Here is a 26,740-nt window from a genome sequence, read left to right as displayed (position 1 = left end):
CTATAGTAACTAATCATAAAATTCATCTAATCTTGTTCACACCTCAAACACATACAAATCTGATTTCGCTTCGAAGAAAAATCTTTGTAAAAGTTATGATAAAATAATTCTTGTCGACTGAAAAAAAATTTAGAATGTCTATAAGATGTTATTGGCAAAAATCGCGAATTTCTGAATGCGCAATCTAATGATCAAAATCAGACTCCCCTAGTCTCCATAATTCATACATTCTCCTAAAATAAATAGGCATATTGAGATATCTTGATGATAAAGAAACATAGCTAAGACGGAAATTTAAAAGTTCAAGGGAAATACCTCACAAACTACTAAAGCTACATGAACCAAATTTGCTCTAAACGAATCTGTTCAGCACTTTCCCCGACGGTGTAAAAATGAATGGAGGTGGATGATACCCCTGACCACACCTCATTTAACGATTATGTGGAAAATACACATTATGTATGATACAGAAAGGTCTTAAAGAAACCGGTGTAAAAATTGTGCAATCATATATTAGGAAAATACTCGACCAATTTCCACCCAATCTGGTTCATTAAATTATTTCAACGTTTTCATGCCACAGTATAAATATGAGGGTAAAATCAAACAACAGCCACGCCTACTTCCCATATGTATATAAGTGAGACTAAGTCCAATATTATTCTTTAATTAACGGTAAACGAGAGTCAATGACGTTGTCGAAGTAAAACTTTACGCAAATAGTACCTTTAAGTTATGACATATCACGCCTAAAACTTGTGGAAATCAGATCATAACTTGTTAATCTCCAAATACCGAATAAATGGATCCCAGGGCCTACGGCTGACTTTTACCGGAAACAACGGTGAGTCTGTTAGATATTATTGAAATACGGATAAAATCTTTTGCTGACAATAGTGTATCCTTGTGTCCAAAGTGGGAAAAATCGGGTCAATACTTTCCTTAGTCCCCATGTACCTGATACAAAGAAATTTGATTGGTTTTATATCAATGTCAATGAGCTATCTTAATGAAATTCACAGAGCGTACTTTTCTTCTTATTCTTCTTGCGCTTCAAATGGATAAAGTTGAGTGAATACTTTAAATGAAATGAGAATATATTATACACAAAAATCATTCTGCATATATATGTAGTACATTCACATATACCAAGCCCACATTGTGTTTTTACGTTGCAATGGAAAATTTCCCATTAAATCAATTTTGAATTCAAGAGAAGACTCCGACTCTATTCTGCTGATTACTCTAAACAACACAACACCGGGGTGTAACCGAATACTCTTTATACTCTCTTTTTACAGCTTGTAAAGATCAAAGACCGGGAAATTCCTTCAAGTCCTGGCAAAACTTTACATTAAGTATCGACTTTACTTTTGACCCGATTTTTTCTATTTTTGTCAATGTCACATACTAAGAAATGCTTCCTGTTTTTCATAAAGTACCTCACATCACATTATAATCACCAATCATATGAAGCCAGATGTTCGAAAGTCTTGATATTAGTTATATGGGGCTAGGTCAAGTTTTTGTCTAATTTTATCTATTTTATTATACCCTGAACAGGGTATATTAAGTTTGTCACGAAGTTTGTAACACCCAGAAGGAAGAGTCGGAGATCCTATAAAGTATATACATATATAAATGATCAATATGTTGAGCTGAGTCGATTTAGCTATGTCCGTCTGTCTGTCTCTTCGTCTGTCCGTCCGTCTGTCTGTCTGTATATATACGAACTAGTCCTTCAGTTTTTAAGATATCGTTTTGAAATTTGGCAAACATCATTTTCTCTTCAAGAAGCTGCTCATTTGTCGGAACTGCCGATATAGGACCACTATAACATGTAGCTGTCATATAAACTGAACGATCGGAATCAAGTTCTTGTATGGAAAACTTTCACATTTGACAACGTATCTTCACGAAATTCGGTGTGAGTTATTGTTCATAGAAATAATGTAATATACGAAGAAATTGTTCAGATCGGTTAACCATAGCATATAGCTGTCATACAAACTGAACGATCGGGATCAAGTTCCTGTATGGAAAACTTTCTCATTTGACAAGATATATTCACGAAATTTGGTATAGATTATTTCCTAAGGCAACAATGTAATCTCCGAAGATCGGCGTACTATAGCATATAGCTGCCATACAATCCGAACGATCGCATTTAAGGGCTTGTATGGTAAACTTTCGCATTTGACGTGGTATCTTAATGAAATTTGACATGGATTACTACTTAAGGTAATAATATAATCTCTGAAAAAATTGTTCAGATCGGATTACTATAGCATATAGCTTCCATATAAACTGAACACATAGTTACTAAAATAAATGCACCTGTGAAGGGTATATTAGCTTTCTTGTTTTCATTTGGATAACTCACATATTGGCCGATATATGCGGTATAAAGCCAGCCGGAAGTTCGAAAATCTGTGTATTACATAAGTATATAGAGGCTCAGGGAAGTATTGATCCGTCTCTACTTATTTTTAACTGTGAAATGGATTTTTCAAATGGAATTTAAAATTGTTTGATATGGGAAGTAGGCGTGCCTGTGGTCCGATTTCGCCAATTTTCACACTGTATGTAACATAAAAATGTCATAGGAATGTCATGTACCAAATTTAGTCGAAATCGGTCGCACGTGTCCCGAGATATGTGATTTCACCTAAAAGTAGCCGGTGCCGCGACCATCAGTCAATTTTTACCTCGTCTCCGCTAAAGCCTTCTCATACCATTTGGGGTGTAAAATTGTATGCATCTGGCATATTCAGTCATTGATTTATCGCACTTTTAGTAGTTTTAACAGTACAGTTATATCATCTGATGTCGATTTGATTATTGTAGCTTAAATCGTTTAGGAGAGAAATACATAAACAAAATAGAAGGCAGGACCACGCCCCCTTTTTAAAAACTTTCAGCCCACAGATGTTCCTTGCTACTGCGATCCCTTGTGCCAAATTATCTGTGCTGTGTTGGGACCTTTTATACGAACTCGTAATTTTCTTGCCAGGGAACGCAAAGTTACAGATTACACGGACGGACAGACATAGAGTCATCCGGATTTAAGCTCTTCATCCTGATCTTTTTTATATATAGACATTAAAAGTCGTGTATTAAATTACATCCGCTTTCAGCCAGATATATTGGGTTTTCAAGTACTTCACACACGATCAGAATGGGTAGTCCGTTTTCGTTTCAAATTAACAAGAACATTACTCCAACTGGAATGAAAGAGTGGAAAGAAGCACTAGCTATCTACTGGAGCCCTTTTTATTATTGTAGTGTGTCTAGGTTCAATGCAGAAAAAATTAATAAGTGCTTTGTTAGTGTAAGGAGTAATAAGTATCAAATAAATATAATATTAAAATACAAGAAATGATACAATTCTTCATTTTGCTCTCGACTTGGCTGTTGACTGAGGAGGTAAGAACGAAAATTTCGGTATTCAAATATTTTAAAAAGAAAGCTAATTTCAATGGATATCGCCCACAGTGTTATGCGGAACAAAATAGCCAGACTGATTGCTCAAGATTACCCAAGTCAATCGTAAATTAGCTAATAGAGCAACCAGAAACATATATGTATATCTGTAGTTATTATTATAGTTACACACATATACAAATATACAAGTTTGAACATTTAAACATATAAATGCACATTTATCCTAACGACGGTTTTACTTAATATAGTCACACACTTTCTATTTTTACTAGGCCCCTCATATTTGTTGCCGCTTTCCGGAGCCATTTGAAGGTCAAATTTTGGATGAGTGCCACAGGCTTCACAATAAATTCTGGCAGGTAATCAATTATATAATCTCACATAAATTATAGGATCCTTAAATAAATTTGTTTATGTCATAATTAAGTGCTTTGTAGAATGCCTCTTTGGAGGAGTAGACATTTGTAGGCATGGAAAATGTAGTTACCAGCGAGCTAACAAGTATCTCGAAATTAAATTTCTGCTACAACAAACTATTTTTAAAGATATTTGTAAAAGCGCTTTCAAAAATGCATTGAAAAAGGTCAATATGTGAATCTTTCTGCAGTACAACGTCATTACACAGATTTGTTACAAGAATTTGATTGGATTATTTTTATAGGTAATGGCTTACTAACACCTTTGATAGAACGTTTTTGGCGCAAAGGATGCCATCCAGTATCCGAATTAATTCGATTTTATGTTCGTAATGAAATGTTCATTTCCTGTCCTAACGACAATTGGAATGAAAAATTGATGAGGTGCACTAAAAAACAACAATTTATACACCATTGTACAAAAGAGAGTTGAGTGATCATCAAGTGGAATTTCGTATATTCACACCTGCAAGCTTATCAAATAATGATTATTAAATTAGGCGTATATAAATAAAGAATCATTCATACATATTTTTTTAGATTAAAGATAATAGACCGATATGTAAATAAAGAAATGGCCTTTTTTATCCTCACAACATGTTACTGAAAAATGGAATAGGTCGGTTCTTTAAAATATATTTATAATCACAAGAATGATAATTAAGTTTGCGACCTCCTTCATCCTCTTTTCCGTCTCTTGTATCGATGCGTGTAATGAAATACAAAGACCGCTGAAACGCACGCAATCAAAATTTGAGAAAGGTAAGGCTACTTTCGTAAAATGACAGCATCGGATAAAATCAAAAGTTGTTTATGATATTTGTTAAACTCTTTAATGTTTACTCTAAAACACAGCAACTCAATTTGGGAGATTCCCAATCAGCCCTATAAGATGTAATTACAAACTTTATTAATATGAGCGATCCACCTAAGTGGGGCTTGATCATCGAGATAATTGCTCTTAGCCGGATAAAGTCTAGTCCAATTCCGTTCATGATATAAGAATATACTTAAAGTCCTAATTGTCACGCTCAGAATGTCCTTCTAACAAAAGAGACCAACATGGCCGTCTGTGATGCGTTAGTTCATATTTACCCATTACTTAAATGGAACGTAGAATTATGAAGGTGTGAGTACTGTGGGCAAAAAGTAGTTAAACTTTTTAATTTAAATTTCGCGCCAAAACCCATTTGTCAAAATATATTTTTCTATTTTTTTTTTTCATTGGTGTTTAGTATACGCTTGTCTTTCTCAAGTATATAAAGTGCATTCGGCGATTTTTACACTGAGTGAAGTAATTTCACAAAGAAATTCCATTAAGTTTTGTGTGTAGAATTAAATTTCTGGTGGCGAAACATTCAGAATGTTGGAAAAAGTCTTCGGTGATAATCGTTTGTCACGAGCAAGCGTTTTTGATTGGTAAATATTATTCAAAGAGGGTCGAGAAAGCGTTAACGACGAACCACGTCCAGGACGGCCATCAACACTGATGATCAACATGTCAATAAAATAAATGAATAAGAAAAGTGAAAAAGCACGATTGGTTCCAAAATCACTCAATTTTTTCGAAAAACTGCGGCGCGTTCTACTATAAAACAATGCTTTCCGACCACCATCTATCTACCCGGAAGCAGACGATCAATCGGTCGAGTATCGTGGCCAAGGTGAGCCGAAGCCGAAAAAACTAAACCGACCGGCGAAACTGTCAAAAAGGAATACAATTTGAGTGTTTTGCGTTGTTTGCGCGAAGCTATTCGTAAAAAGAAGACGGAATTATGGGGCGAAACCTCTTCGTTTTTCCACCACGATAATGCAGCATCGCATACTGCATTGATTTTTCGGGAGTTTTTCGACAAATTTTCAACCAATAAAATGCCGCGGCCACCGTATTCGCCTGATTTTGCTCTATCTGACTTCTGACTATTCAACAAATTCAAACGACCGATGTAGATTTGAAGAGATAATTAAGTATTTTAAATTATGAACAAAGTCTTACTATTTTTTGCTCATAGGTATATTTTCTTAATCACAGGTATATAAATTATTATTGTAATATTAGATAGTAATTTTTTTTGCTGTTCGTTAGTCTCACTAAAACTCGAGAACGGCAACCGATTTGTCTAATTTTAGTCTTGAAATATTGGTGAAAGTCCAGGCAAGGTTTAAACGATGAGAAAATATGGGTAAATTTCGAAGATAATAATAAAACCGGTTCGGTATTTTTAGAATAGATATGGATCATTTTAGATTGAAAATGCTTATCGCAGTCCATGAAGGTATTAAAAAGTAAGAAAGTATGGAAAATTTCAAAATCTAAATACATACATACATACATATGTATGTATATAAAAATTATTGCTTTTGGTCCAACTAAAGCTCGAGAACTGCTGGACCGTTTTAGCTAATTTTGGTCCTGAATTTTTTGTGGAAGCTTGAAAGGATAATATATGTATATGGAAATGCTCAGATCCTTTAGTTTTTCCTCTGATGTGTCCTCCGTCGTTCAGAAATCATATTGGAAGAATAGTGTTAAAATTGCGTTCTTCAGTAAGAAACAATGAAGTATGTACATATGTATGTAGATAAGCTTAGAATGCAACTAGTTCGCGTACATCAAACATAACAATAGCAAGCACGACATAATGACATTGAGTGATTCCGCAGACAAAGTGCTCCTGCGATCATGGAACGAGCGGCATTCCACTATGATCCGACAATAAATTATTGTGCCAAGAAGTCGGTAACAATTGGGAAATTACAATAACCTTTATCTTCGGGCGTCGGAAAACCATCATATTTTTTTTACGCATCACATAACAAAACATAAAATGTATTTTATCAGAAAACTTTGTCAATATCAAATTGAAACTTTATGAATAGCCAATATTTCAAGAAAACTCTGTTTTGTAAGTAAAAATCATGTGTAATTATTTGAGCAATTGTTTTATTTATTACGGAATCATCTTGTTTGTCTTAAGTTTATTTTATACAATTATTGAAGTATTTTATTTATCGATTGATGCAGTACAAAGTCTGTCGGGCCAGCTAGTTGACTATAAATAATACTTTGAAATTACATTATTTAATAAGTATGCTATCCACTTTGCATGAATTCATAAAAATTCGCTAAAGGAAAACCATATCAATAAATATGATTGCATATAAACCTGTGTAAATATTAAAAGGGCTAACATCCGTCTGTAATAGCTACGTACATACATATATGTACATATATACAGAGAATAAAAAACAATGAGAAGGTGCAAATCGAATTTCCTATGATGCTCGATTGGACGGCTAACAGAGCTAAAAAACTTCAAACGGAAAATTCACCATATTCGCTGCCATTTAGCAGATATAAGTAAAAGAAGACTGTTTACATACAGAGGAACGTCCACGAAACAAGAAAAATAGCTTATTTTATGTTCTCTGGCTCAGCTTAGCAGTTAAAAAATCTCCTCCGACCTAGCAGTAGTGAAATCCGCCTATGGTGGTTTGTAAGATTTTGACAATTCACACGGTAGTACGCAATTAAACCTTCTCTATAAGTTCTCTGAAAGCGTGTGAATTGTCAAAATCTAACAACATACGATGGACGGATTTCACCGCTTTTAGCTAGAAGGATATTTTAACTTATATTATTTTATTTTTGATAATAATTTTTTGTCAATGAATTAGACACTTTCACTTTAAATAAATGTACGATATTTTTTAAAGTTAAATGTGAGCAATATCATTTTGTTAGAATTCTCATTTTCTAATCAACCCTACACAAATAACACCTCTGTAATTGGAATTGTGAATTTGACGTTTCAGATCTGCCAACTTGACGCTAAAATAAAAAGCATTTCTTCCTTTCCTAAAAAATCGTGTCTGTGTTAAAGACGTGTTTAAATACTTTTTAAGTGTTTTAACAGGTAAAATTTTGATTAACTCACAGTAAATGCCTGCAAAATGTGACCGCTACTTCTGCTTCTCGAATTGAATGTTAGTTCTCCGAAAAAACCATATTTCTGTGTCTTAAAATACACGTGTGTTTCTAGTCATATAGCACTAACAAATGTCAAATACGGGACACATTTTGTGAGGTTATGCTACTATAGATATGTGAATAATAGACCTAAAATCGTTATATTGATATATGAATTCATCTCTTTTAGAACATCCACAAAATGTCTGGTACCACCGCAACTATTCGCACCCGCAAGTTCATGACCAATCGGCTATTAGCTCGTAAACAAATGGTTTGCGATGTTCTGCATCCTGGATTGGCTTCAGTCAACAAAAAGGACATCCGCGAGAAATTGGCTGCTATGTACAAAGTAACTCCCGATGTCTGCTTCGTTTTCGGTTTTCGTACCAATTTTGGTGGTGGCCGTTCAACTGGGTTCGCGCTTATTTACGATACTTTGGATTATGCAAAGAAATTTGAACCTAAGTACCGTTTGGCTCGTCATGGACTATTCGAACAGAAGAAGCAGACCCGTAAACAACGCAAGGAACGCCGCAACAGAATGAAAAAGGTGCGTGGTACTGCGAAATCCAAGATTGGATCCGGCAAAAAGTAAATGCTCCACGAAAGTAAAAATTAGAGTAAATGTTTATATTCTGACATTCTTCAATATTTGTTGGTGTATTAAACTTTTTTAAAATACAAAGTAAAAATAAAATTAATTTTTATTTTGAATTGGAGTGTACTATCAGTTTATATTGGTAATGGAGGAAACGGATACGCATTTGGTCCTTTTTCATGCACTAAGAAATAAATATCAACTAAAAGAACGATTAACTTTTTTATGATTATACCAAAATTGAAGCAAATGCAAATGGTTAGTACCACTGCGCACTCAGGAAGTATTTGTATTTGTGTTTTATTAAGGATGTTCTCTTTGGCGTGTTCTAAAGAAACTAGAAGCCGATTTTCATTTTTTATTTTTAGATATGATGTTATATTGAGTTTAATAAACATTTTGTAGCGTAGTATACTTATTTATGCATAAACCTTCGCCCAGATACATCGAGGTAAGAGTCCCAGATAAGTATACTATAAAGTTACCAATCGCTTATTATTGGCAACTGGATATGGCTTTGCTCATACTACTTTGCATTGCATGGCTCAATAATGAAAAATGAAAATTAAGTTTGTTTTTAAGTTCGGCTCACAATTACTGTAAAGAAAGACTTTGAGTAGTCGAGTTGACTTTTTTTATTTGATTTTACTAATGTGATTTAATGCATTAATAAACCAAAACTGTTGTGAGTATAAGTTTTTGCGTACAATAAAATAACTATTACTGAAAACAGTATTCACATCAACTTAATTGACAATTATGTTGAACATTGAATGAATTAAGTTTATTTCACTTGTTTACAGAACTGTTTACGTTTTTGTTTGTTTTGACAGTTTTTCAAATTGCATACTGTCATTCTATAATATATAGCGCCATCGTGGGTCGGGTGTCGCAAAACAGTCTCTATCATTCTTGTCTCATTATGATATTGTCTGTCACAATCTTTTAGCGTTTATCTAGACCATGATAAAGCGGGAAATCCAAGAAGCATATACTTTCGATGAACCATATGCAGAGGGGCGTTAAATGATTGAAATTTCCCAAGTATGAAAAGATGTAGTTAGTCTCAGAATATGTTGATCACTGCCTACCAGAAATTTCATTTTTAATGTTAACGTGGTGTGAAATATGCTCATTACTTTATGTTCTTCTACGGAAATTTTTATCGTTCTCTAGTTATTCTACCAAATTGCGAAATATGGTTAGTTAATGGCAAGCTGGAATTTGGGCAGGTGAAGACGACTTGTTATGAAAAATGTAATAATCGTTTCCCACCACTGTGGGGAAGTCCGAACAAATGTTCAAAAGTTTTTAGATCCATGCGGACTGCCAGCTGTTGTATATAGTTGGCCAGTTGTTTACATTTTGGTCCGAAAAATGCAGAAAAAGGAAGTAGGTCCATTTGCCACGTTAGGCTTAAGGCCTTGGTTAACAAAACAAATTCAAAAATTGGGTTAGTAATATGTAACAATATTATATACACTATGTATGAACGATGAATTATTGAATACAAAAATTATCTTTCAGGACTTAAAACGGCCACACCAATTCAGCAGAACTGCATTCCAGCAATACTTGCCGGCCGCGACTGCATTGGAGCTGCTAAAACGGGGTCGGGTAAAACATTTGCATTTGCGTTGCCGATTCTCGAAAAACTGAGTGAAGAACCGACCAGTCATTTCGCGTTAGTGTTGACACCAACGCACGAGCTTGCTTATCAAGTACATTTCCTGGTTAACAAGCATGTGAGCATTATTTCAAACAAATCTTTTAATTCTAGATTTCGGAGCAATTCTTAGTTGCAGGACAACCGATGGGGGTGCGTGTATGCGTAGTCTCTGGAGGTACTGATCAAATGATAGAGAGTCAAAAGCTTACACAACGCCCGCACATAATTGTTGCCATGCCTGGACGGCTAGCTGACCACTTAAGTGGATGCGATACTTTTTCCTTTGATAATCTTAAATATTTAGTTGTTGACGAGGCGGATCGTATGCTAAATGGGGATTTCGATGAAAGTATGTCCATAATCGAAAGTTGTTTACCCAAAAAACGACAAAATCTCTTCTTCTCAGCTACAATGAAAGATTTTATTAAGGAATCGAGTATATTTCCCATCGTGAAAGAAGTATGTACTTATTTATTTTATTTTTTGTTAGATTTTATTAATTTCTAAAATGTACAAGCATATTTTAGTGTTTTGAATGGTCAGAAGAGTGCGACATTGCAACGGTAGATACACTTGATCAACGTTACATTTTATGTGCAGATTATGATCGGGATATGGTCTTGATAGAGGCGCTTAGAAAATATCGAGAAGAAAATGAAAACGCAAATGCAATAATTTTCACTAACACAAAAAAGTAAAATAAATGTATTATTATCTATTTACACCTTTACAATCGATAGAAAATGTAAAAATTAAATAAAAAATATATATATTTTAATTTGATTATATTATATATACGATATACAATTTAATTTATTATTTCAATTTAATAGATACTGTCAGTTGCTGTGTATGACTCTAAAGAACATGGGTATAGATAACGTTTGCTTACATGGTTTTATGCGTCAAAAGGAGAGAGTCACCGCTTTAAATCGTTTTAAATCCAATCATGTACGTACACTGATTGCTACTGACGTCGCTGCACGTGGTTTGGACATACCAAGTGTACATTTGGTAATTAATCATCGCTTACCGCGCACACCAAGAGAATATATACATCGCGTTGGGCGTACCGCCCGCGCTGGACGTAAAGGATTGGCAATATCTATACTTCGATTTCCACGTGACTTGGAATTGCTCGGTGAAATTGAAACAGCAATTAATACGAAATTGACAGAGCATCCAATCGATCGTAAATATTGAACCAGTTTTTCTTGTTTGCCTTTCTAATAATCTTTTACTATTTGGAATTTAGAACGAATGGTGGAACGAATTTTTATGCAAGTCAATGTAACACGTCGTGAGTCAGAAATACATCTAGATAACAACGATTTTGAAGAACGCGCTCAGAATTATAGGCGTAAACAATGGATTTTGGAAGGCAAAGATCCTGATGTAATGGAAGAATCGTAAGTATATCGGTTTTTTATATAAACTACATCTTAATTTTATATGGTTCTAATATTTAAACGTACATGTATCGTCTGTGTTTCAAGTTTTCGTAAAAATCAGCGAGATAAATTGCGTGAGTTACGGCGGCAACGGAAAGAACGCCGAAAGGAATGGTCAGAAAAGGAAGAAAACTTTACACAAGATGAACGTTTCAAAACAATCGATGTTAACAGCTTTGAAAAACGTAAAAAGGCGAAAACAGGAAGTGGTAATAATGGCACCGATGAAATTAACACTGGAAGTTCTGTTACACAAAATAAAATATTAAAATCAGATACCAAATCAAAAACTAAAATGAAGCGTAATCCATGAGCAAATGTAAAACATATTAAAAATAAAATAAAAAAATAACTAAAATTTTCATTAAAAAAAAATAATTAAAAAACGGCCTTTGTATGTACAAGATATATATGTATAAAATTAATATCTGTATATTCAAATTTATAACTGAATATGCACTAGGCAGACACACTTTACATTCATAGTAGATATGCGCTTAAATCTATTATCTAATAATCTACATACATACACATTTGTATAATTATAGTTTTACATACGTACATATATACAATATTATTCAACATCATAATATTTATGCTTTATGCTAAAAAATATAAATTTCGATTTAATCCAAGGATATAGTAAGTAATGAATCTTCTGGGTATACTTCCAACAACGCCTTCGCCCCATCATTGAATGGATATGATATGCTACCATCAATAACAAGATCTGAAAAAATAACAAATCGTTTGCAGATTTATTATATCGGGTGATTTTTAAGAGCTTGATTAAAAAAAAAAAAAACATAAAATTTGCAAAATCTCATCGGTTCTTTATTTGAAACATATATACAATATTTATTCAACATCATAATATTTACCGCGGCTGCTTTATCCATTCGGAAAAAAAATATCGGCTGGTGGAATCGGAAATTTTTCGATTTCTTCCAAGGATATAGTAAGTAATGAATCTTCTGGAAGACAACATTTCCGAAGAAATTCGGGCAACGAAATGCTCGAAAAAGTTGCCCCACTTTCGAATGGACCACCCAAGACGCAGCCGCGGTCAACATTTAAATGAAATTATCTTCAAAAAGTAAATGTCAAGAACCAATCTAACGTTTCAAATAAAGAACCGATGAAATTTTGCAAATTTTATGCGTTTTTTTTTAAAAAAAAGTTATCAAGCTCTTAAAAAATCACCCGATATTTGACACATGAAATGATTTTTTAATCATTTAAAATATAAGACACGATTGAGAAATATGTGAAAATAAGTGTCAACTGTCTGAATAACTGAAAACATGTTAGATAAACAAAAAGAGAAGCAGTCATCATTTATTAAATGCAAGTCGCTTTTTAGGGTAAGCAACTCGTAAATACGATTATATGTACATATGTATTTAATAATTTTGTGCAGGATCCTAGTTTGCTATTTGAATTTCAAACCGAAACAGTAAAACTGCTTGTATACAACTTCGCCATTGTATTGCTGATTGCAAATCAAGATGTTGGCTGGAACTATAAATTCAATGGTATATTGTGGTTCGACTCTCAGCAAAACGAATTTAAAAATTGCATATTTATGTAAAATGAATAATTTATGAATAATTGTAGGGAATGAAATAGCAAATCGATTTGGTCAAGAACTGATCGAGCCGACTATTTTATCGAAATTTGGGTTCTGTTTTCGATTATTGACAATCATATTAAACACATTGGCCGTCAATGTGATCATTAATCCGGTAGCATATTGAAAGTAAAATATTTTTGCCTATAGTGTTTAAAATTTCTCTTATAGAAACGGAATAATCGCACATTTCTACTGCCATGTATACTTTGGAATTTTTATAGTATTACTTCAGTGGCAGAAAACATTATGGAAATTATATGGACCATGTATCTACTGGAGGTGCCTTTTCACTTATTCCTTACCATTTCAATGGTTGGTATATTTATGATTTGTTTACAAAGTAAATTAACACTGCAAGTGTTACGTTTCTACGAGTATTTAAATTATGTATAGTAGGTATGTTAAGCGGTTGTCATTAATATATAGCAATTGTAAAATGATATACATACATATGTAACAATAAAAAAGGGGAAATATCATGGCTATAAACATGCACTTACTCGCATCAATACAACGGGACTTCACAAATAAGCTATTTACAAATTTGCGTGCTTTGAAGTTCCTTGGACTGGGCCAAACTCCCACACATATTTGCTCACGAATCGAATAACACAAGCGTGGATCATCTGAATCAAAATCATGTTTCCGCTGAGGATTAGTATTTAATGTAGATATTTGTAGCTGTTATTACCTGGACCGAAACGTAAATTTTGATTGTACTGAGTAGCTATTTCGTCTGAATCAAAAACTGGCTTTGGTTTATCATAGCCAGGGTCAGGAATTGGTAATATGCTTAATAGGTCCTGTACTTGTTGGGATGTAATGCGATTTATGCTGAAATATGTAAAAGAAATAGGTCAAGATATAAACTATAGCTCCATTGTTAAAAAAAACATTGAGTGATTACGCTTCGTCAAACACGAAAAAATGTTTGAGCTACTGTAGCCAATAAATCATACCACACAAGAAATTTCATTTACAACCTGCCTTCGAGGGAATCGGTTCCATTTATTAAGGTATTGGGGTGTATTTTCTTACAAAATAATAGTTATTTCATAACTTGTATTTATTACTCACAGAATAATAGTTAAAGCGGGGAAATAAAAATTATGAAATAACTGTTATTTTGCAAGGAAAAATAAAAATCAATTAATTTTGAAAGAAAAAATATATAAATATATACAATGAAAAATAATTAATAATCATTTCCTCATAACTGAGGAATAAAGTAATGATACTTCTTCGAGATATGAACGTACACTGCATTCATACTTATTAACTTCGTATAATTCAAACATTTAAGTAAGGCACAGTAAAAGTTATAGATGTTAGTTCTTGAATACATAAGTAAAACGAAAAAGTTTTAACAGGACAACATCTATTACGGGAGATCCTAATAAAATCTATACATCATACGCATTTACCTTGTGTGCCATGAAGTTGATCCTGTGCCAGTGCTTACACATAACCCCGAACATTTTGTTTTATTATCTATGTTCTCGTGATTGATAACTAATTGCAAATGGGATACACGCGCCGAAAGTTGCTCCCCAATGAACACCTGCAATAAAAAAAGTTGATCCCATATATTTTAATGTTATATAAATTCCTAGTAACCTCGTTTAGCGCCAAATATGGCAAAACTCTTTTCATTTTGGCCTTATAACGTAACGACCAAGCTTTGCTCAAATATTCTGGTTCAGTTTTCTCTTGCTCCATTTTGGTTACCGTGTGTCGATATAAGTCGGTGGATTCGGGTATTTTGCCATTACTGCCTAATATAGATGTACGGATGCGAGTTCGATACATCCATTGAAAATCACCCTGTCAAATAAAATTCATCCACGCAATTAAAAACCGTAAAAAACATTTTTAAATTTACCTACGCTCTTTATTTTGGATACCGCATCCGCTGTATTTTCTGTATAATGTTTTGGCAACATTAATCGTCCTTCTGATCGTTGGGGATCTGAATTAAAGCCAACAATTGGTGTTTTCTGTTGACTTTGAGCAAAAAGTGGACTAGCCCGTCCCGCTGCTAGCAAAAACGTTCCATCACCGCCTACCGGTACAATCAAATCAGCCCATTTCATGATCTCTTTGCTTAGAGAGCTTCTAAATTCGACTCTAATTTTAGTAAATTCAAACATTCATCAATCATTCAAACAGATGCAGACACATATGTATGTAAGCATGTATGTATATATGGGGATAATTTAAAAAATATGAAAGCTGCTAAAAATAATCTTGCAAATTAATAAATTAATTTATTAATTTATCAGTACGCAATGCAGTATAGTATTGTCACTCTGCAGCCATGGATCATGGATTTTTTCATGGATTAATTTCTCTATATAGTGAAAGTTCTTCGAACCAAATACAGTCAATGAGTTATGATTTGAAAGTACAGTCGACACTCACAAAACCACTATTTCTAAAATGATTCCAATTTCTGGAAGTTTTTGCTCTATTTAGCTTTATATAAGTAGCTGGATGCAGATGGCGTAACATTAAAAACTAACATATAGAAATACATTGAGGATTTCCCTATAGCTCAATTATCAATAGCAATAAACAATTAAAACACGCTGACAATTTTTAGGAACATTTCATTAGTGACGGTTCTAGTGCGTTAGAGTCGACTGTAAATGGTTTCTCAAAATACGAGTATATTAATATGAAAGATGTCGACGAAAAAATGCAACAATCAGACCTACATATGTATGTATATGCATTTACCTATTAGCCACCTTCACTTCACAGCCCACATTAAGAAAACTTTGCACCACATTTCTTTCAAAGTCCTTATGTAAATTATGTAGGTACATAAGCATTTCAAAGTCAGTGCCACGATCGCGCAACTTCTTCTCCAATTGTTCTCGGCTGAGCTGTGGATAGCGCATCTGTTCGAATTCATATCGTGAAAACTTGGTAACAATTAATGCACGTTGTAATTTAAATTGGGTTGATGGAAATTTAGCCATACTCCCATTGCCCTTGTTATAGCTGCTTATTTTACGCCACATGCGATATTCTAAAAGAATTAAAACATATGTATGTACATACATACATTTGTATGCAGTTACTGATATCGGACAATAATTCAAAGAAATAAAATTGAATAAAGGGTAAGTTTACCTGAACGAACGAATTTATAGATTATTGATGATCTTTTCAAAATTCTTATAGTAACAAAACGCCACATTTAGTTTGGGCAAATTGCTTAGAGTATTAAAGAAAATAGGATCAAATGGGACTTAAAGCTACACATATCGGGTAAACTCAAAGTTTACTCAAACAAATCTGATTTATAAGTTTATATAATATTCACTCGTACAGTTAACTCTTCACCGTATAAATCATTCAATACGGAATATAGGATGTCTTTAAAAAAATTACTATATTACTTGTAATAAAACGTCAAAAAATTATGAAATCGGTCCAAACCCATTATTATAGAACTTCTGTTTTATTTTATACCACATATCGGTTAGATTGAATGGTTTCCCAGCAAAATTTAAGAAGAATGTTTTGCTTAATAATGTTAATTCGTGTTATCGGCCCAAACTGCCCTTGGTTGAAACGCCAAAGAAGATATGAAAATATTTGATTTTCACTTTTCCACTCTAGTACATATAATAAGTGAATGTTATGCGAAATTATCTGCTTGAACTAAGCGATATGAAAAATTAAATAGTGGGTGAAATTCTATGATGAACCTTGAAAGTATACCATTAAATTGTACCTTAAAGGGATTTGGTATAACACTTGGACGGTTTTGGTTCGCGTGTTGTTTGTACTGCAGTTAGTGAAGAATCGTCAATTAGGATAGAAGAATTAGACGAATTACTATATGCTAAGTAAAACATAATTTGACTTCAAAATAAAGATTTAAAAAAAACCATTTGGCGGGAAAATATTTTCTGGTATATTTACCGAAATATTCGAACTAAAATTAGACGGAAATTCCAAATTCACTATACAACATTTTAAACCAACAACTTATTTTCACGCTATTTTATAAAGAAACTGATTAAAGTTAGTTAGAAATAACGAAAACGGTTATTAGTCTAAATAAAATAAAAAAAATCGGCCATTGGGATTAGAATGCGAATATCCCATATCTGGGACTTAAAAAGATATTGATCTATTTTTATAAGAGATATCTGCATTGGTGTTTGTGTTTGATATATGTATACGAAAAGACTTTTTCACCTACCCAATATGTACATATGTATGTATATATACATGCTTAGATAGTATTAGATACTGCACAAATGTAATTAGTAGTATATTTTTATTGTATTTGCACACATACGACTCTACACAAGCTATACATATATTTTATACCTATTTATATTTTTAATCTTTTTAACTGATTAATGCCCATGGCTCTGTCAGTTCAATAGTTGATAAGATTTTAATTTCTTCAAACATTAGTTTTCAAGTTTTGCTTTTGTTCCTTTTCGGATTATTCCTCTTTCAAAATAAATGTCTTATCAACAAACTTATCCCTCTTAAATATTTGTAAAACATTATACCTACGTATACAATGTTCTATAATAATTGGTATTGCACAGTGTGAACCAATATTCACTTGTGTTTGGGTCTTTTTATCTCTTCCTTAGAAGGTCATAGATTATTATTTTATTTTTATGGAATTTTATTTCTTGGTGGAAAGATTATCTTTAAAGTTAGATTTCATATTCTCACGAATTTTACAAGTTTGTAACAATAAGCTCAATAAACAAATATGTAATAACAAAACATAAACTATTAAATATTATTTTTAATTTCAAAAACAAATAATACATATAAAACAATAAAAATAATTCATTTTACTAAAAAAAAAATAGTATATTTATATATATTTACCTTTTGCAATTTGACGAGTTATTGTTTTTGAGTTCAACATTTTTGTCTCCTATTTTCTTGTATTTTGTGCTATCCAACAGTTTCGTTTCTCCCAATGCTAATTACTATAGACCACTCCAAAACAAAAATTGAATCCGGTTAGGTTCTTATAATATAGGATAAAGTTTTTATTATTTAGTTTCAAATGCATTTTTTCTACACTTTCATTAAGGTCGATTAAAGTCTATGAGGGTAATAAACACAACAAATCTTCAGCATTAAGTTAAGTAATTACGTATAAAAATATATTTGTATTCACTAACTACTTCTTTTTAAATAGCGACAGATTATATGTTCTATGTACACACGTTATGTATGTATATTCATATACAAATTATGTATATTTACTGGATTTATTATTAGGGAAGGTTTTTTAAATTACTTAATTTCAATACAACAATTTTACATTATTTTGGTGGCTGTCTATATGTGTATTATATTTGAAACACTAATATGATGATTGCAAATTAATGTTTACTTTCAATTCATTACACCGGTTAGCTCAAAAAAATATTCTCGCTTTGACTTATCGGACATCACTGATTTTACAATAATCTAGTTTATGCTACATATGTCAATATTTTATTTAGCTACGTCAACCATTATAATTTTATTATCTCTGTTGAACACGCTGCATTTCGAAGTATTAGTAGCAAAGATAATTAAGTCGAGTCTTCCAATTTATTGATAAAAGGGGCATATATTTGTTAAACTAAAATTACAATTGCTTCTTCTTTCCACACATTGCGATCACAATAAAATCATATTTTCAAAATCGCCCTTTTATTCGCAACTCATCGTCCCCTAAAATGTAAAATAACGTAACATTACCACAACTATACAAAAGAAAACAATACAAATATCAAAATATGTTCCAATTGATTTTTTCACAAATACATCTATGAAATTCAACTTTAATTTTATAATCCATTTAAAAAATAAAATAAAAATCCATAACAAAAGCAGAAAATAGAGAACTTATAAAAACCTCATTTCAATATAAAAATGTAAATGTGGCCAATTTTTTCAATAGATAGATATTAAGTTTCTTCTAACTATATGCTTAGCCAAACCTATAGTTAAGTGTAACTCCACTTGAATTGGGTGTAACTTTGCAATTATCAATTCCTGAACCGTCGGAGCTTACGACCTCACCACTGGGACATTTGTAAAGTAAGGATTTACCCTACAAAACGAAAAAAAATATTTTACTTTAAAAACAACAATGATAGCAATAAAATACCTGTAACTCGTGAATTTCTTTTTGAATTTGCATATCGTATATCGGTTTGTGAGCTATCTGTTGTTGGCCGGACTGAAATAACTCCAACAATTTCCCAGCCCACATTGCCATGGTATCAGCTTTCAAATTATTGTCATTGACGCCTAGCAAAGCTTTTATATCAATTTGTGCTTGGTTTACAGGTGGTTTCAAAACTTGTTGTGGAGTGGTTTGCACTACTCCTGTTGTTAAACGTCCGGTAATACTTGGACATTCAATTGTCAGATCACGAACAGGACCGGCCTGTTTATTAAGGTAAACTGAATTGTTACTGTTGATTTGCTCCAGCACATTTTTGATTCTTTTACTACAAAACAAAGTGTTAAAATAAATTAAAAATCACAGTAAGGTCCTAAATTTTAATAATACTTTATATTAAACGTATTTCTAAGCAAAATAGATTTAGAACTTAAGCAATTATGTCGTGAAAATGAAAATATATGTTATCTACAGATATGTTCCGCGTAAGTTCAAAAATATTCATTTTAAATTTATTTTTTATTGGCTTAATTCGTTTTATATCTAAAGGTCACTCGAAATGCAGAACCTAAACGATAATTTGATTTCATATTTATTATTTAGTTTGAGGGTAAATTTTTTAACGCCTGATTAAACCTATGCTGACCGTTATTAGTTTTGAAGATTTAAATTTATCTGACACTAAAAATATGACTTTTAGTAAACGTTTACGTACTTCAAATTATCTTCATTGTTTCGTTGATTAAAACGATGAATACGTCCATTATGATTAATAGGTAAAATATTTCCATTATATACTCCACTACCACTTCCTCCATTACGATTCTTACTCCAAATCTTATTTTGACTTTCATTATTCATATAATTGTTTCTTCGATTGCCGCATCCATCTTTATTGCGCCTACCGGCATTCTGATTTTTATACCATCGCCGACGAAATTGTCCACTGCCTCCTAAAAACGACATTGCACTTTGTCGTATTTCCGTGGTGGAATTAGACTGGGTGGTTTTTTGTATACCGCTTCTTTCATTATCAGTATGATAACATTGTTCACCCCCTTTAATAGTACTGCAGTCAATTATTTTACTGTTCTGAAGTAGTTCGCGTAAATCATTGGGATTCTTTACTTTCAGAACTTTCTTGTTTACTTCACTCGATAACTGTAATTCCGGATCATTAAACATCTCATCAAATTCATCCTTCATATAATCCAGATCAATATAATTGGTTTCGCAACTTGGACCTCGCCAAATGCCAAATGTCTTATTTAATTTACCACTAGAACTCACAGGAGCCTTCTCATCAGTTACTGATTGGAAATTCTTACCCATAACCTCACCATAATCGTTAGCATCATTGCTTATTTTAGAATTTCGACTTTCAGCTTCAAAGTTATTCGAAGTGTTGATACCTGCTCGTGTGCTTTTTTTATCAATACTGTGTAAACTATTTTTCCTTGTTGCGATATATTCATCTAAATTATATTATTTTTATTAATATTGGGATTTTTCAAAGCAAATGCATTTTTACCCAACGACATATCCATAAAATTTTCCACATTGGAAGCCATCGTAAAATAAGACTTTGTCAGTTGTAAAAATCTTCTGTCAATTAATATCAAATATATTAACAGGCATTAACACTTCCTACTACTCTTCTCATAAATCAAGCGTTTAAAAAAAGAGATGTTAATCAAAATTCTATTAGATGGTAGTCTACCTTAGATAGCTTAAAGAATAATAGAAAACAGATAGAATATTGTTACCAAACAGAGCTACTACACAGTTACCAATACCGTTATTATTTATATGATGACAAGCTGCCATCACTTTTATATCGCTAATATATTTCTTACTAATTTCGCCTATCCCAATTTTTACAAAAAATAAAATTTAATTTTTTCAATAAAGCTTTTATTTAGCATAACTACTTATGCGAAAAGTATTGCACCTGTAGTACTATTCCCTCGGTATGCATCAGTCATCAATATAAATCGCAATCCAAATTTCACAATAAATATTGAACGAGAGGCAGGCCCATTGTCATGACAAAGACCACACAAAAACCATAATAATGAAGACATATTGCCACGGCTTTAGATAAACCGTCCACTTATCTTTATTTTTAATTCCTACAACTTAACGCATTACTGATTATATATATAATAATATATATACGTTCTCTGCTTCGTACTTATACCTCAATTTTTCTTACACGGCAGCACTCTTACGAGGACTGTCTGCTGCACAATCCGACAACCTCTATATTAAATATTTCTTTTTAGTTAATTGCAGGCAATAAATGTGGTAACCATGTCTTTAAATATTATACACTAGATGTCGCGCTTATTTTAGTAAGTAGTTCGCTTCCTGATGCTTTAATTAGTTTTTGGATTTCGATCTAAATGAGAACACGTGTGATGGTATTTGGAAATAACTGTCTTGTAACATTGAAAAAATTGGGGTGAGTAGTAGTATAAATGTATTCTTTGAAGGCAAGATTTATATACCTTTGTGGAGTATTTGTTCTTTTCATGAAAGGTCAAACGTTTTGCCAAAGGAAAAACGCTGTTGCTGTGGAAACTTCAAAAATATAATTGAATGCACAAGTTTTAGCTACAATTTAATGTACATTAAAATCAATGGCAGTTTTATATAACTATGTGACCTATATATACACATATATATACGTGTTGCATAGTAGAACTCTTATTTCTGTCAAATAAATGGTGCGTTCAATGACTATTGCCATGTGGTTGACTTGTATGATATATGAGCCATGTGGTCTAGAAACATTGCAACACGTGCTTTTTAAGGATTGTATTAGTAAGGTTTTGTCTATATGTACGATAAAAACTCACTGATTTATTTTTCAGTCTACAGCTGGATGATGAAAATGTCTAGTTCAGTATGGGATAATACGTGTAAGTACATAATACTGATTCAGTATATAAGTTAGTCGAGTACAGAGTCGCTGGTTTGAAGAAAATTTCACTTCTACTAGTGCTTTTTATTTACTCGCAAAGAAACTTTCTTCGCCCAAGCATAATCCAAATTTGACTATAAATTTGCGATGCATATTTTTTTGTGAAGCAAACATTTTTGTATATTGATTCTTAATCATATTTTGAAAGTAATAAAGAAATCTTAATGTTTCAGGTTGGAAAAGATCAACATTTGGAGACTAACTAAAACTACACAGGAGTATGGAATTCAACTTGAGGGTTTTTATAGGTAAATTAAAAAAGTAGTTATTTAAATTGTAAACGTGGCACTGATGATAAAAATTTTTTTCTTTTCTGACATCTCTTATGAATCAATGTGATTTCATTTGTTTTACTGATCGATTTCAAATAGCTTTTATAAATATAAAAGTAAAGCATTTTGTAAAAACTGTATTCTCTTCTCTAGGATGATGAAAGTCTGGTGAAAAGACCATTCCTCATGGTTATATATTCGATGTTTAAAAATCAGCGAGAGAATTAAAAATCTCCAAGAGGTAAAAAGTTGTGGATTTAGTATTAATATATGTACAATATTTCACTGTGATGATATTATAAACCATTCACAGACAACCATAAAATGGTACAACTTTGAATGAACCGTTTCAATATTCTTTTGAAATAAGTTTGTTCTGTTGTGCCAGTTATGGATAATGGTTATAAAATGGCACTGAGTTTCATATTGAGGTTCAAATTTATGTATAAATTTATATATATCTCATTTAACTATTTTTTTATTTAATCTTAGAAACTACCATATGGATCAAATGCTAGCTTCTGGCGTAGTTTATACTACTAAAAAAATTGGATTTGTTGGTGTAACCGGGATATTGGAGACCGAGACGAGCATATATTAGTATATAAATAAATAAAAGTGTATTGTATTCAATAAAATAACAAATATATGCTGCAATTACTTTAACCCTAACCAAATATATTTTTTATATATTTCGGAAAGACCAGACAGTAATAGTCATTTCCCTTATGAATTTTGATACGTTAAATTTGTGATAGACGGAGTATATATGTATGTATATACATATATATAATGTGAGCTTAGGAAAATCTTCAGCGAGTTTTTGACATAGAGGGCGGATACATAACTATTCCGTCGCAGAACAGTAACATATATTTAGATATTGCTGATCTCTATAATTTACATACATATACAGCCCTCGACAATTATGTCTACGTAACGGGAATTATTGTTGTTTTAATGTTTCTCAATCCCCGTTACGATGGTGTTATCTGTGTTGTCGTCGTCGTCATCTAACGGGAGGCCCAGTAAACGGAATTATTAATATTATCCGCCTAAAGACTCAACTGCCGCCACAACAACAATCACTTGCCTGCAGATAGTGGCGTAGCTAGGGGGAGCCGAAGGCGGCCGTCGCCCCGGGCGCAGCTTCAACAAATTTGTTTACAAAATGTATTATAAAAGATAAAGAGTTGTACACTCACAATGTAATAATCTGAATAACAATGAAAAATATTAATTTTTTCTCGAATACTCTTCAGTCTTTTAATTTGTCTTATATCTTTCTTAAAAATAGTGATAAGACATAAAGATGCACTTTTCTAGCTTTGTCTAGCGACGTGTCACTCTCACAGTTACCATATGCTTTGAATGTAACAAATACTTTTATTTCTCCAAATTTTCAAAAATGGTATTTAAAAACTCCAATTCGGGCAAAAATTTCTGCAAATTGTGTCAAAAGTGTACAAGATATAGGGCGAAAATGGGTTTTTTCTATGGCTTTTAATAAGATGTCTTGCAAATTTACTATCAATTTCCTCAAAAGCCGTATTGTGAGAATTTTGGAACTTCAGAATTTGCGTGGCTTCCAGTTCCTAAATTCTTTATACTTAATATCGAAGATATTTCGTAAAAATTCACTTTTGTTCGAACCACCTCATGAGCCACCAACCACCGGGCGCCCGAAGTTGTAGCTACGCCACTGCCTGCTGAATAGATTTTACGGATTTAACTGTCGATGAAAAGTTGTTTTTGTGTTATAATTATAAGGTTAAACTAAATTAAAAGTATGTTTTGTTTTATTTAATATCAGAAATCATTTTTAACTAAATTGGCACGTTCCCTTAAAGCGAGTTCTTTATCCTGATTCAATCTCATTCGATCTCCTTTAGATTTCTTCCCAATCCCTAACTTAGGGAGTCCTCTATTTAATCCTTCTAATAAAATGCAAGCTTTACACGGTTGCTGAGATGATACGAATCCGCAGCGTTCACATATACCTCGAACTGGTTTTTTAACAGTGTCTTTAAAAAGTAATTGCTCCCCAGAATGTATTATATCCATAATAACCGAGGGGCGAACTCTTTCCAAATCTTTTAAGTATGCACGAGCATGTCCTCGGTATGCGTTGGGTGCGAAAACACATTCGGTTGAAAAGTACACCAATTTTTTAAAATGAGCATACATAACAATTTCCTTCTCATAAGTATATTTAAGAGGTTTGACGCGAGGTATTGTGTTCTCTCCCCCACCTGTTCTTATATCTGTGCAACGTCTTAAACGAGCGGTATCGCCACGCAAAATATTCATCAAAACGGTTTCTGCAATATCATCGGCATTATGTCCAGTTGCTATACTATCTACTTCAAGCTGTTTTGCTCCACGATCCAAAGCTTGTCGTCTAAAGACTCCACAAAAGGTGCAATTATTTGACCGTCCAATTTGTCCAACAATACGATCCATAGTCCAACCATACAATTCATCATAAGAAAGAATTTTTAGAGGTATTTGATAGTCATCGCGATTTTTTTTAACTGTCTCAAGGCTGTCATCTCGGTACCCAGTTATGCCTTCATCGATGGATAAAAGAATTAATTGAAGACCATAATCATGGCGATCATTGAGTAATTTTAATACATAAGCTAAAACTGTTGAATCCTTTCCACCACTTGCGGCTACTGCAACTTTTTCTCCCTTTGTAAATAGTTTATTAGTTATTATAGTGTAGTGAATTTCTGCTTCAAAAGCGGCAAAAAAGCATTCTTTACATAGGGCGTCTGATGTTTTTGGGCGCTATATACACGATAGAGATAATTAAACACAATTTCTAAGCAATTTTTGTTGACGATACTTACCTTTAGTACAGCATTTCGGCCACATTCCGTTTTACATTTAATCGGCATGTCTATATCTATAAAAAGTGAAAATTTACTTTAAACTGATTTTTTTGTTCATTGAAATGTATAAAGATTTTTCTGAGTTTACTACCAAGTTTGTTTTGAAAGTAGATAATATTCACACATGTTTCTTACTTACTGTTTACACAAACAATAGTTATCTCGATAAACTTATCAGAAACAATATTTTTTATGAAGACAGTAAAATTAATACCCAGTCCCCTTAACATGAAAGCTTAACGCAATAGATTTATTGGTAACGCGTTACCGCAGCAGATAATTTAAGATTGCTCAATATATATATATTTCTAGCAATATTGGCCAATGAAAGCCGCGCATTGCTAATAATCATTGACCATGTATAATTATTGAATAATACACGATTATTTAATAGCCCTGACAGACGACAGTGCTAATTAGCAATAGCGGACTTAATTTACATTTACTTGCGCATTTGGCCCATGTTAATGTAAGTTTGTAATGCACAAGAATTTCGTGCATTTAGCTGAATTTACCGAATTTGAGTAGCAAAACTGCTCAAAAATGGCCGATTTTTGCTATTTTTTGAGAGATGTCACTTGAAGTCTGCCGCCTCCTTTGCGTTTACAGCATCAGAGGTAAGCAATTTTGTATTGCTAATTAAATTATGTGCAAGTATATTAACAAAAACAAATTTTAATATTTTTAGATGACAGAAAATAAACAACGCACAGTTTGCTATCCATTTTTCCAATATTCTTAACTTTTCACACACTTTTTCCGCATTACAATCGATTATTGCTTTTTATTTCACTCTATAATGTTTTAACGAAGTTAATAATAAACGATTTTTTTCGTTAAATTTATATTGATTTTCCAAAATACCAAAATTTCTATTAATAATTTATTTTGCTCATTTTTATTTAACTTTTTTTTAGTAAATAAATAAATTTCACAATCCGCTGTCTCAATGCACAAGTCTGCCGTCTGTCACCATAAAATTTCAATGCACATTAGCGTTACTTAAGGCGTATTAATTTTGCTCGTCTGTCAGGGCTATAAGTTTTGAAATATGTTATTATATTAAATAGTTACCATGAAAATAATTTAGACAATTATCGCTGAACAAAATCAGTATGCAGCCTTCAATGTAATATTGCTAGCGATACTATTATCGATTACCTGTCGATATTAAAAACCTATTAACAGAGGTAAACAATAGAAAAACAAAACGACTAAACTATTCG

The 26,740-nt window shown here is 32.5% G+C and overlaps 6 protein-coding genes, 1 long non-coding RNA gene and 1 pseudogene across 14 annotated transcripts; 5 read left to right on the top strand and 3 right to left on the bottom strand.

Moving 5' to 3' along the window:
* Nucleotides 1-3,378: 3,378 nt before the first annotated feature.
* Nucleotides 3,379-4,357, top strand: LOC126756208 (uncharacterized; annotated as a pseudogene).
* Nucleotides 4,358-7,661: 3,304 nt separating this feature from the next.
* LOC126755971 (40S ribosomal protein S24) lies at nt 7,662-8,547 on the top strand. 2 transcript variants are annotated; one of them, XM_050468711.1, is made up of 2 exons: nt 7,662-7,777; nt 8,021-8,547. In XM_050468711.1, exon 2 carries the CDS (start codon nt 8,033-8,035, stop codon nt 8,426-8,428), a length of 396 nt encoding a protein of 131 aa, XP_050324668.1. In that variant the 5' UTR covers nt 7,662-7,777; nt 8,021-8,032; the 3' UTR covers nt 8,429-8,547. The 2 variants fall into 2 exon arrangements, with proteins under 2 accessions (XP_050324668.1, XP_050324669.1); XM_050468712.1 differs by lacking the exon at nt 7,662-7,777 and adding an exon at nt 7,843-7,948.
* A 1,190-nt stretch (nt 8,548-9,737) lies between these two features.
* On the top strand, nt 9,738-11,879 carry LOC126757126 (probable ATP-dependent RNA helicase Dbp45A). The gene is made up of 7 exons (XM_050470764.1): nt 9,738-9,884; nt 9,959-10,152; nt 10,212-10,559; nt 10,628-10,794; nt 10,934-11,292; nt 11,356-11,509; nt 11,597-11,879. Exons 1-7 carry the CDS (start codon nt 9,809-9,811, stop codon nt 11,862-11,864), a joined length of 1,566 nt encoding a protein of 521 aa, XP_050326721.1. The 5' UTR covers nt 9,738-9,808; the 3' UTR covers nt 11,865-11,879.
* Nucleotides 11,880-11,965: 86 nt separating this feature from the next.
* On the bottom strand, nt 11,966-18,893 carry LOC126757127 (NAD kinase 2, mitochondrial). 4 transcript variants are annotated; one of them, XM_050470768.1, is made up of 9 exons: nt 18,577-18,892; nt 18,060-18,173; nt 15,924-16,218; nt 15,071-15,311; nt 14,802-15,008; nt 14,609-14,745; nt 13,876-14,018; nt 13,685-13,810; nt 11,966-12,281 (listed from the first exon to the last, which is right to left on the bottom strand). In XM_050470768.1, exons 2-9 carry the CDS (start codon nt 18,097-18,099, stop codon nt 12,178-12,180), a joined length of 1,293 nt encoding a protein of 430 aa, XP_050326725.1. In that variant the 5' UTR covers nt 18,100-18,173; nt 18,577-18,892; the 3' UTR covers nt 11,966-12,177. The 4 variants fall into 4 exon arrangements, with proteins under 4 accessions (XP_050326725.1, XP_050326723.1, XP_050326724.1 ...); XM_050470766.1 differs by having other exon boundaries at nt 18,060-18,204; nt 18,505-18,891; XM_050470767.1 differs by having other exon boundaries at nt 18,060-18,204; nt 18,577-18,891.
* LOC126757131 (uncharacterized) lies at nt 12,837-13,678 on the top strand. Its single transcript, XM_050470777.1, has 4 exons — nt 12,837-12,915; nt 12,972-13,086; nt 13,169-13,296; nt 13,353-13,678. Exons 1-4 carry the CDS (start codon nt 12,856-12,858, stop codon nt 13,575-13,577), a joined length of 528 nt encoding a protein of 175 aa, XP_050326734.1. The 5' UTR covers nt 12,837-12,855; the 3' UTR covers nt 13,578-13,678.
* Nucleotides 18,894-18,958: 65 nt separating the features above from the next.
* LOC126757128 (uncharacterized protein DDB_G0287625-like) lies at nt 18,959-21,081 on the bottom strand. Its single transcript, XM_050470770.1, has 4 exons — nt 20,891-21,081; nt 20,075-20,834; nt 19,342-19,687; nt 18,959-19,284 (listed from the first exon to the last, which is right to left on the bottom strand). Exons 1-4 carry the CDS (start codon nt 20,928-20,930, stop codon nt 19,162-19,164), a joined length of 1,269 nt encoding a protein of 422 aa, XP_050326727.1. The 5' UTR covers nt 20,931-21,081; the 3' UTR covers nt 18,959-19,161.
* Nucleotides 21,082-24,398: 3,317 nt separating this feature from the next.
* Nucleotides 24,399-26,661, bottom strand: LOC126757129 (cytoplasmic tRNA 2-thiolation protein 1). 4 transcript variants are annotated; one of them, XM_050470773.1, is made up of 3 exons: nt 26,589-26,661; nt 25,473-25,528; nt 24,399-25,410 (listed from the first exon to the last, which is right to left on the bottom strand). In XM_050470773.1, exons 2-3 carry the CDS (start codon nt 25,518-25,520, stop codon nt 24,427-24,429), a joined length of 1,032 nt encoding a protein of 343 aa, XP_050326730.1. In that variant the 5' UTR covers nt 25,521-25,528; nt 26,589-26,661; the 3' UTR covers nt 24,399-24,426. The 4 variants fall into 4 exon arrangements, with proteins under 4 accessions (XP_050326730.1, XP_050326731.1, XP_050326728.1 ...); XM_050470774.1 differs by lacking the exon at nt 26,589-26,661 and adding an exon at nt 26,226-26,244; XM_050470771.1 differs by lacking the exon at nt 26,589-26,661 and adding an exon at nt 25,654-25,917.
* On the top strand, nt 25,917-26,359 carry LOC126757132 (uncharacterized). The gene is made up of 2 exons (XR_007666695.1): nt 25,917-26,131; nt 26,203-26,359. It is a non-coding gene; the product is annotated as an uncharacterized LOC126757132 (long non-coding RNA).
* Nucleotides 26,662-26,740: the final 79 nt, after the last annotated feature.

The sequence above is a fragment of the Bactrocera neohumeralis genome, chromosome 4 (genome assembly GCF_024586455.1).
Source record: "Bactrocera neohumeralis isolate Rockhampton chromosome 4, APGP_CSIRO_Bneo_wtdbg2-racon-allhic-juicebox.fasta_v2, whole genome shotgun sequence".
NCBI lineage: Eukaryota > Metazoa > Arthropoda > Insecta > Diptera > Tephritidae > Bactrocera > Bactrocera neohumeralis.
This window is presented reverse-complemented; position numbering and strand designations above follow the sequence as displayed.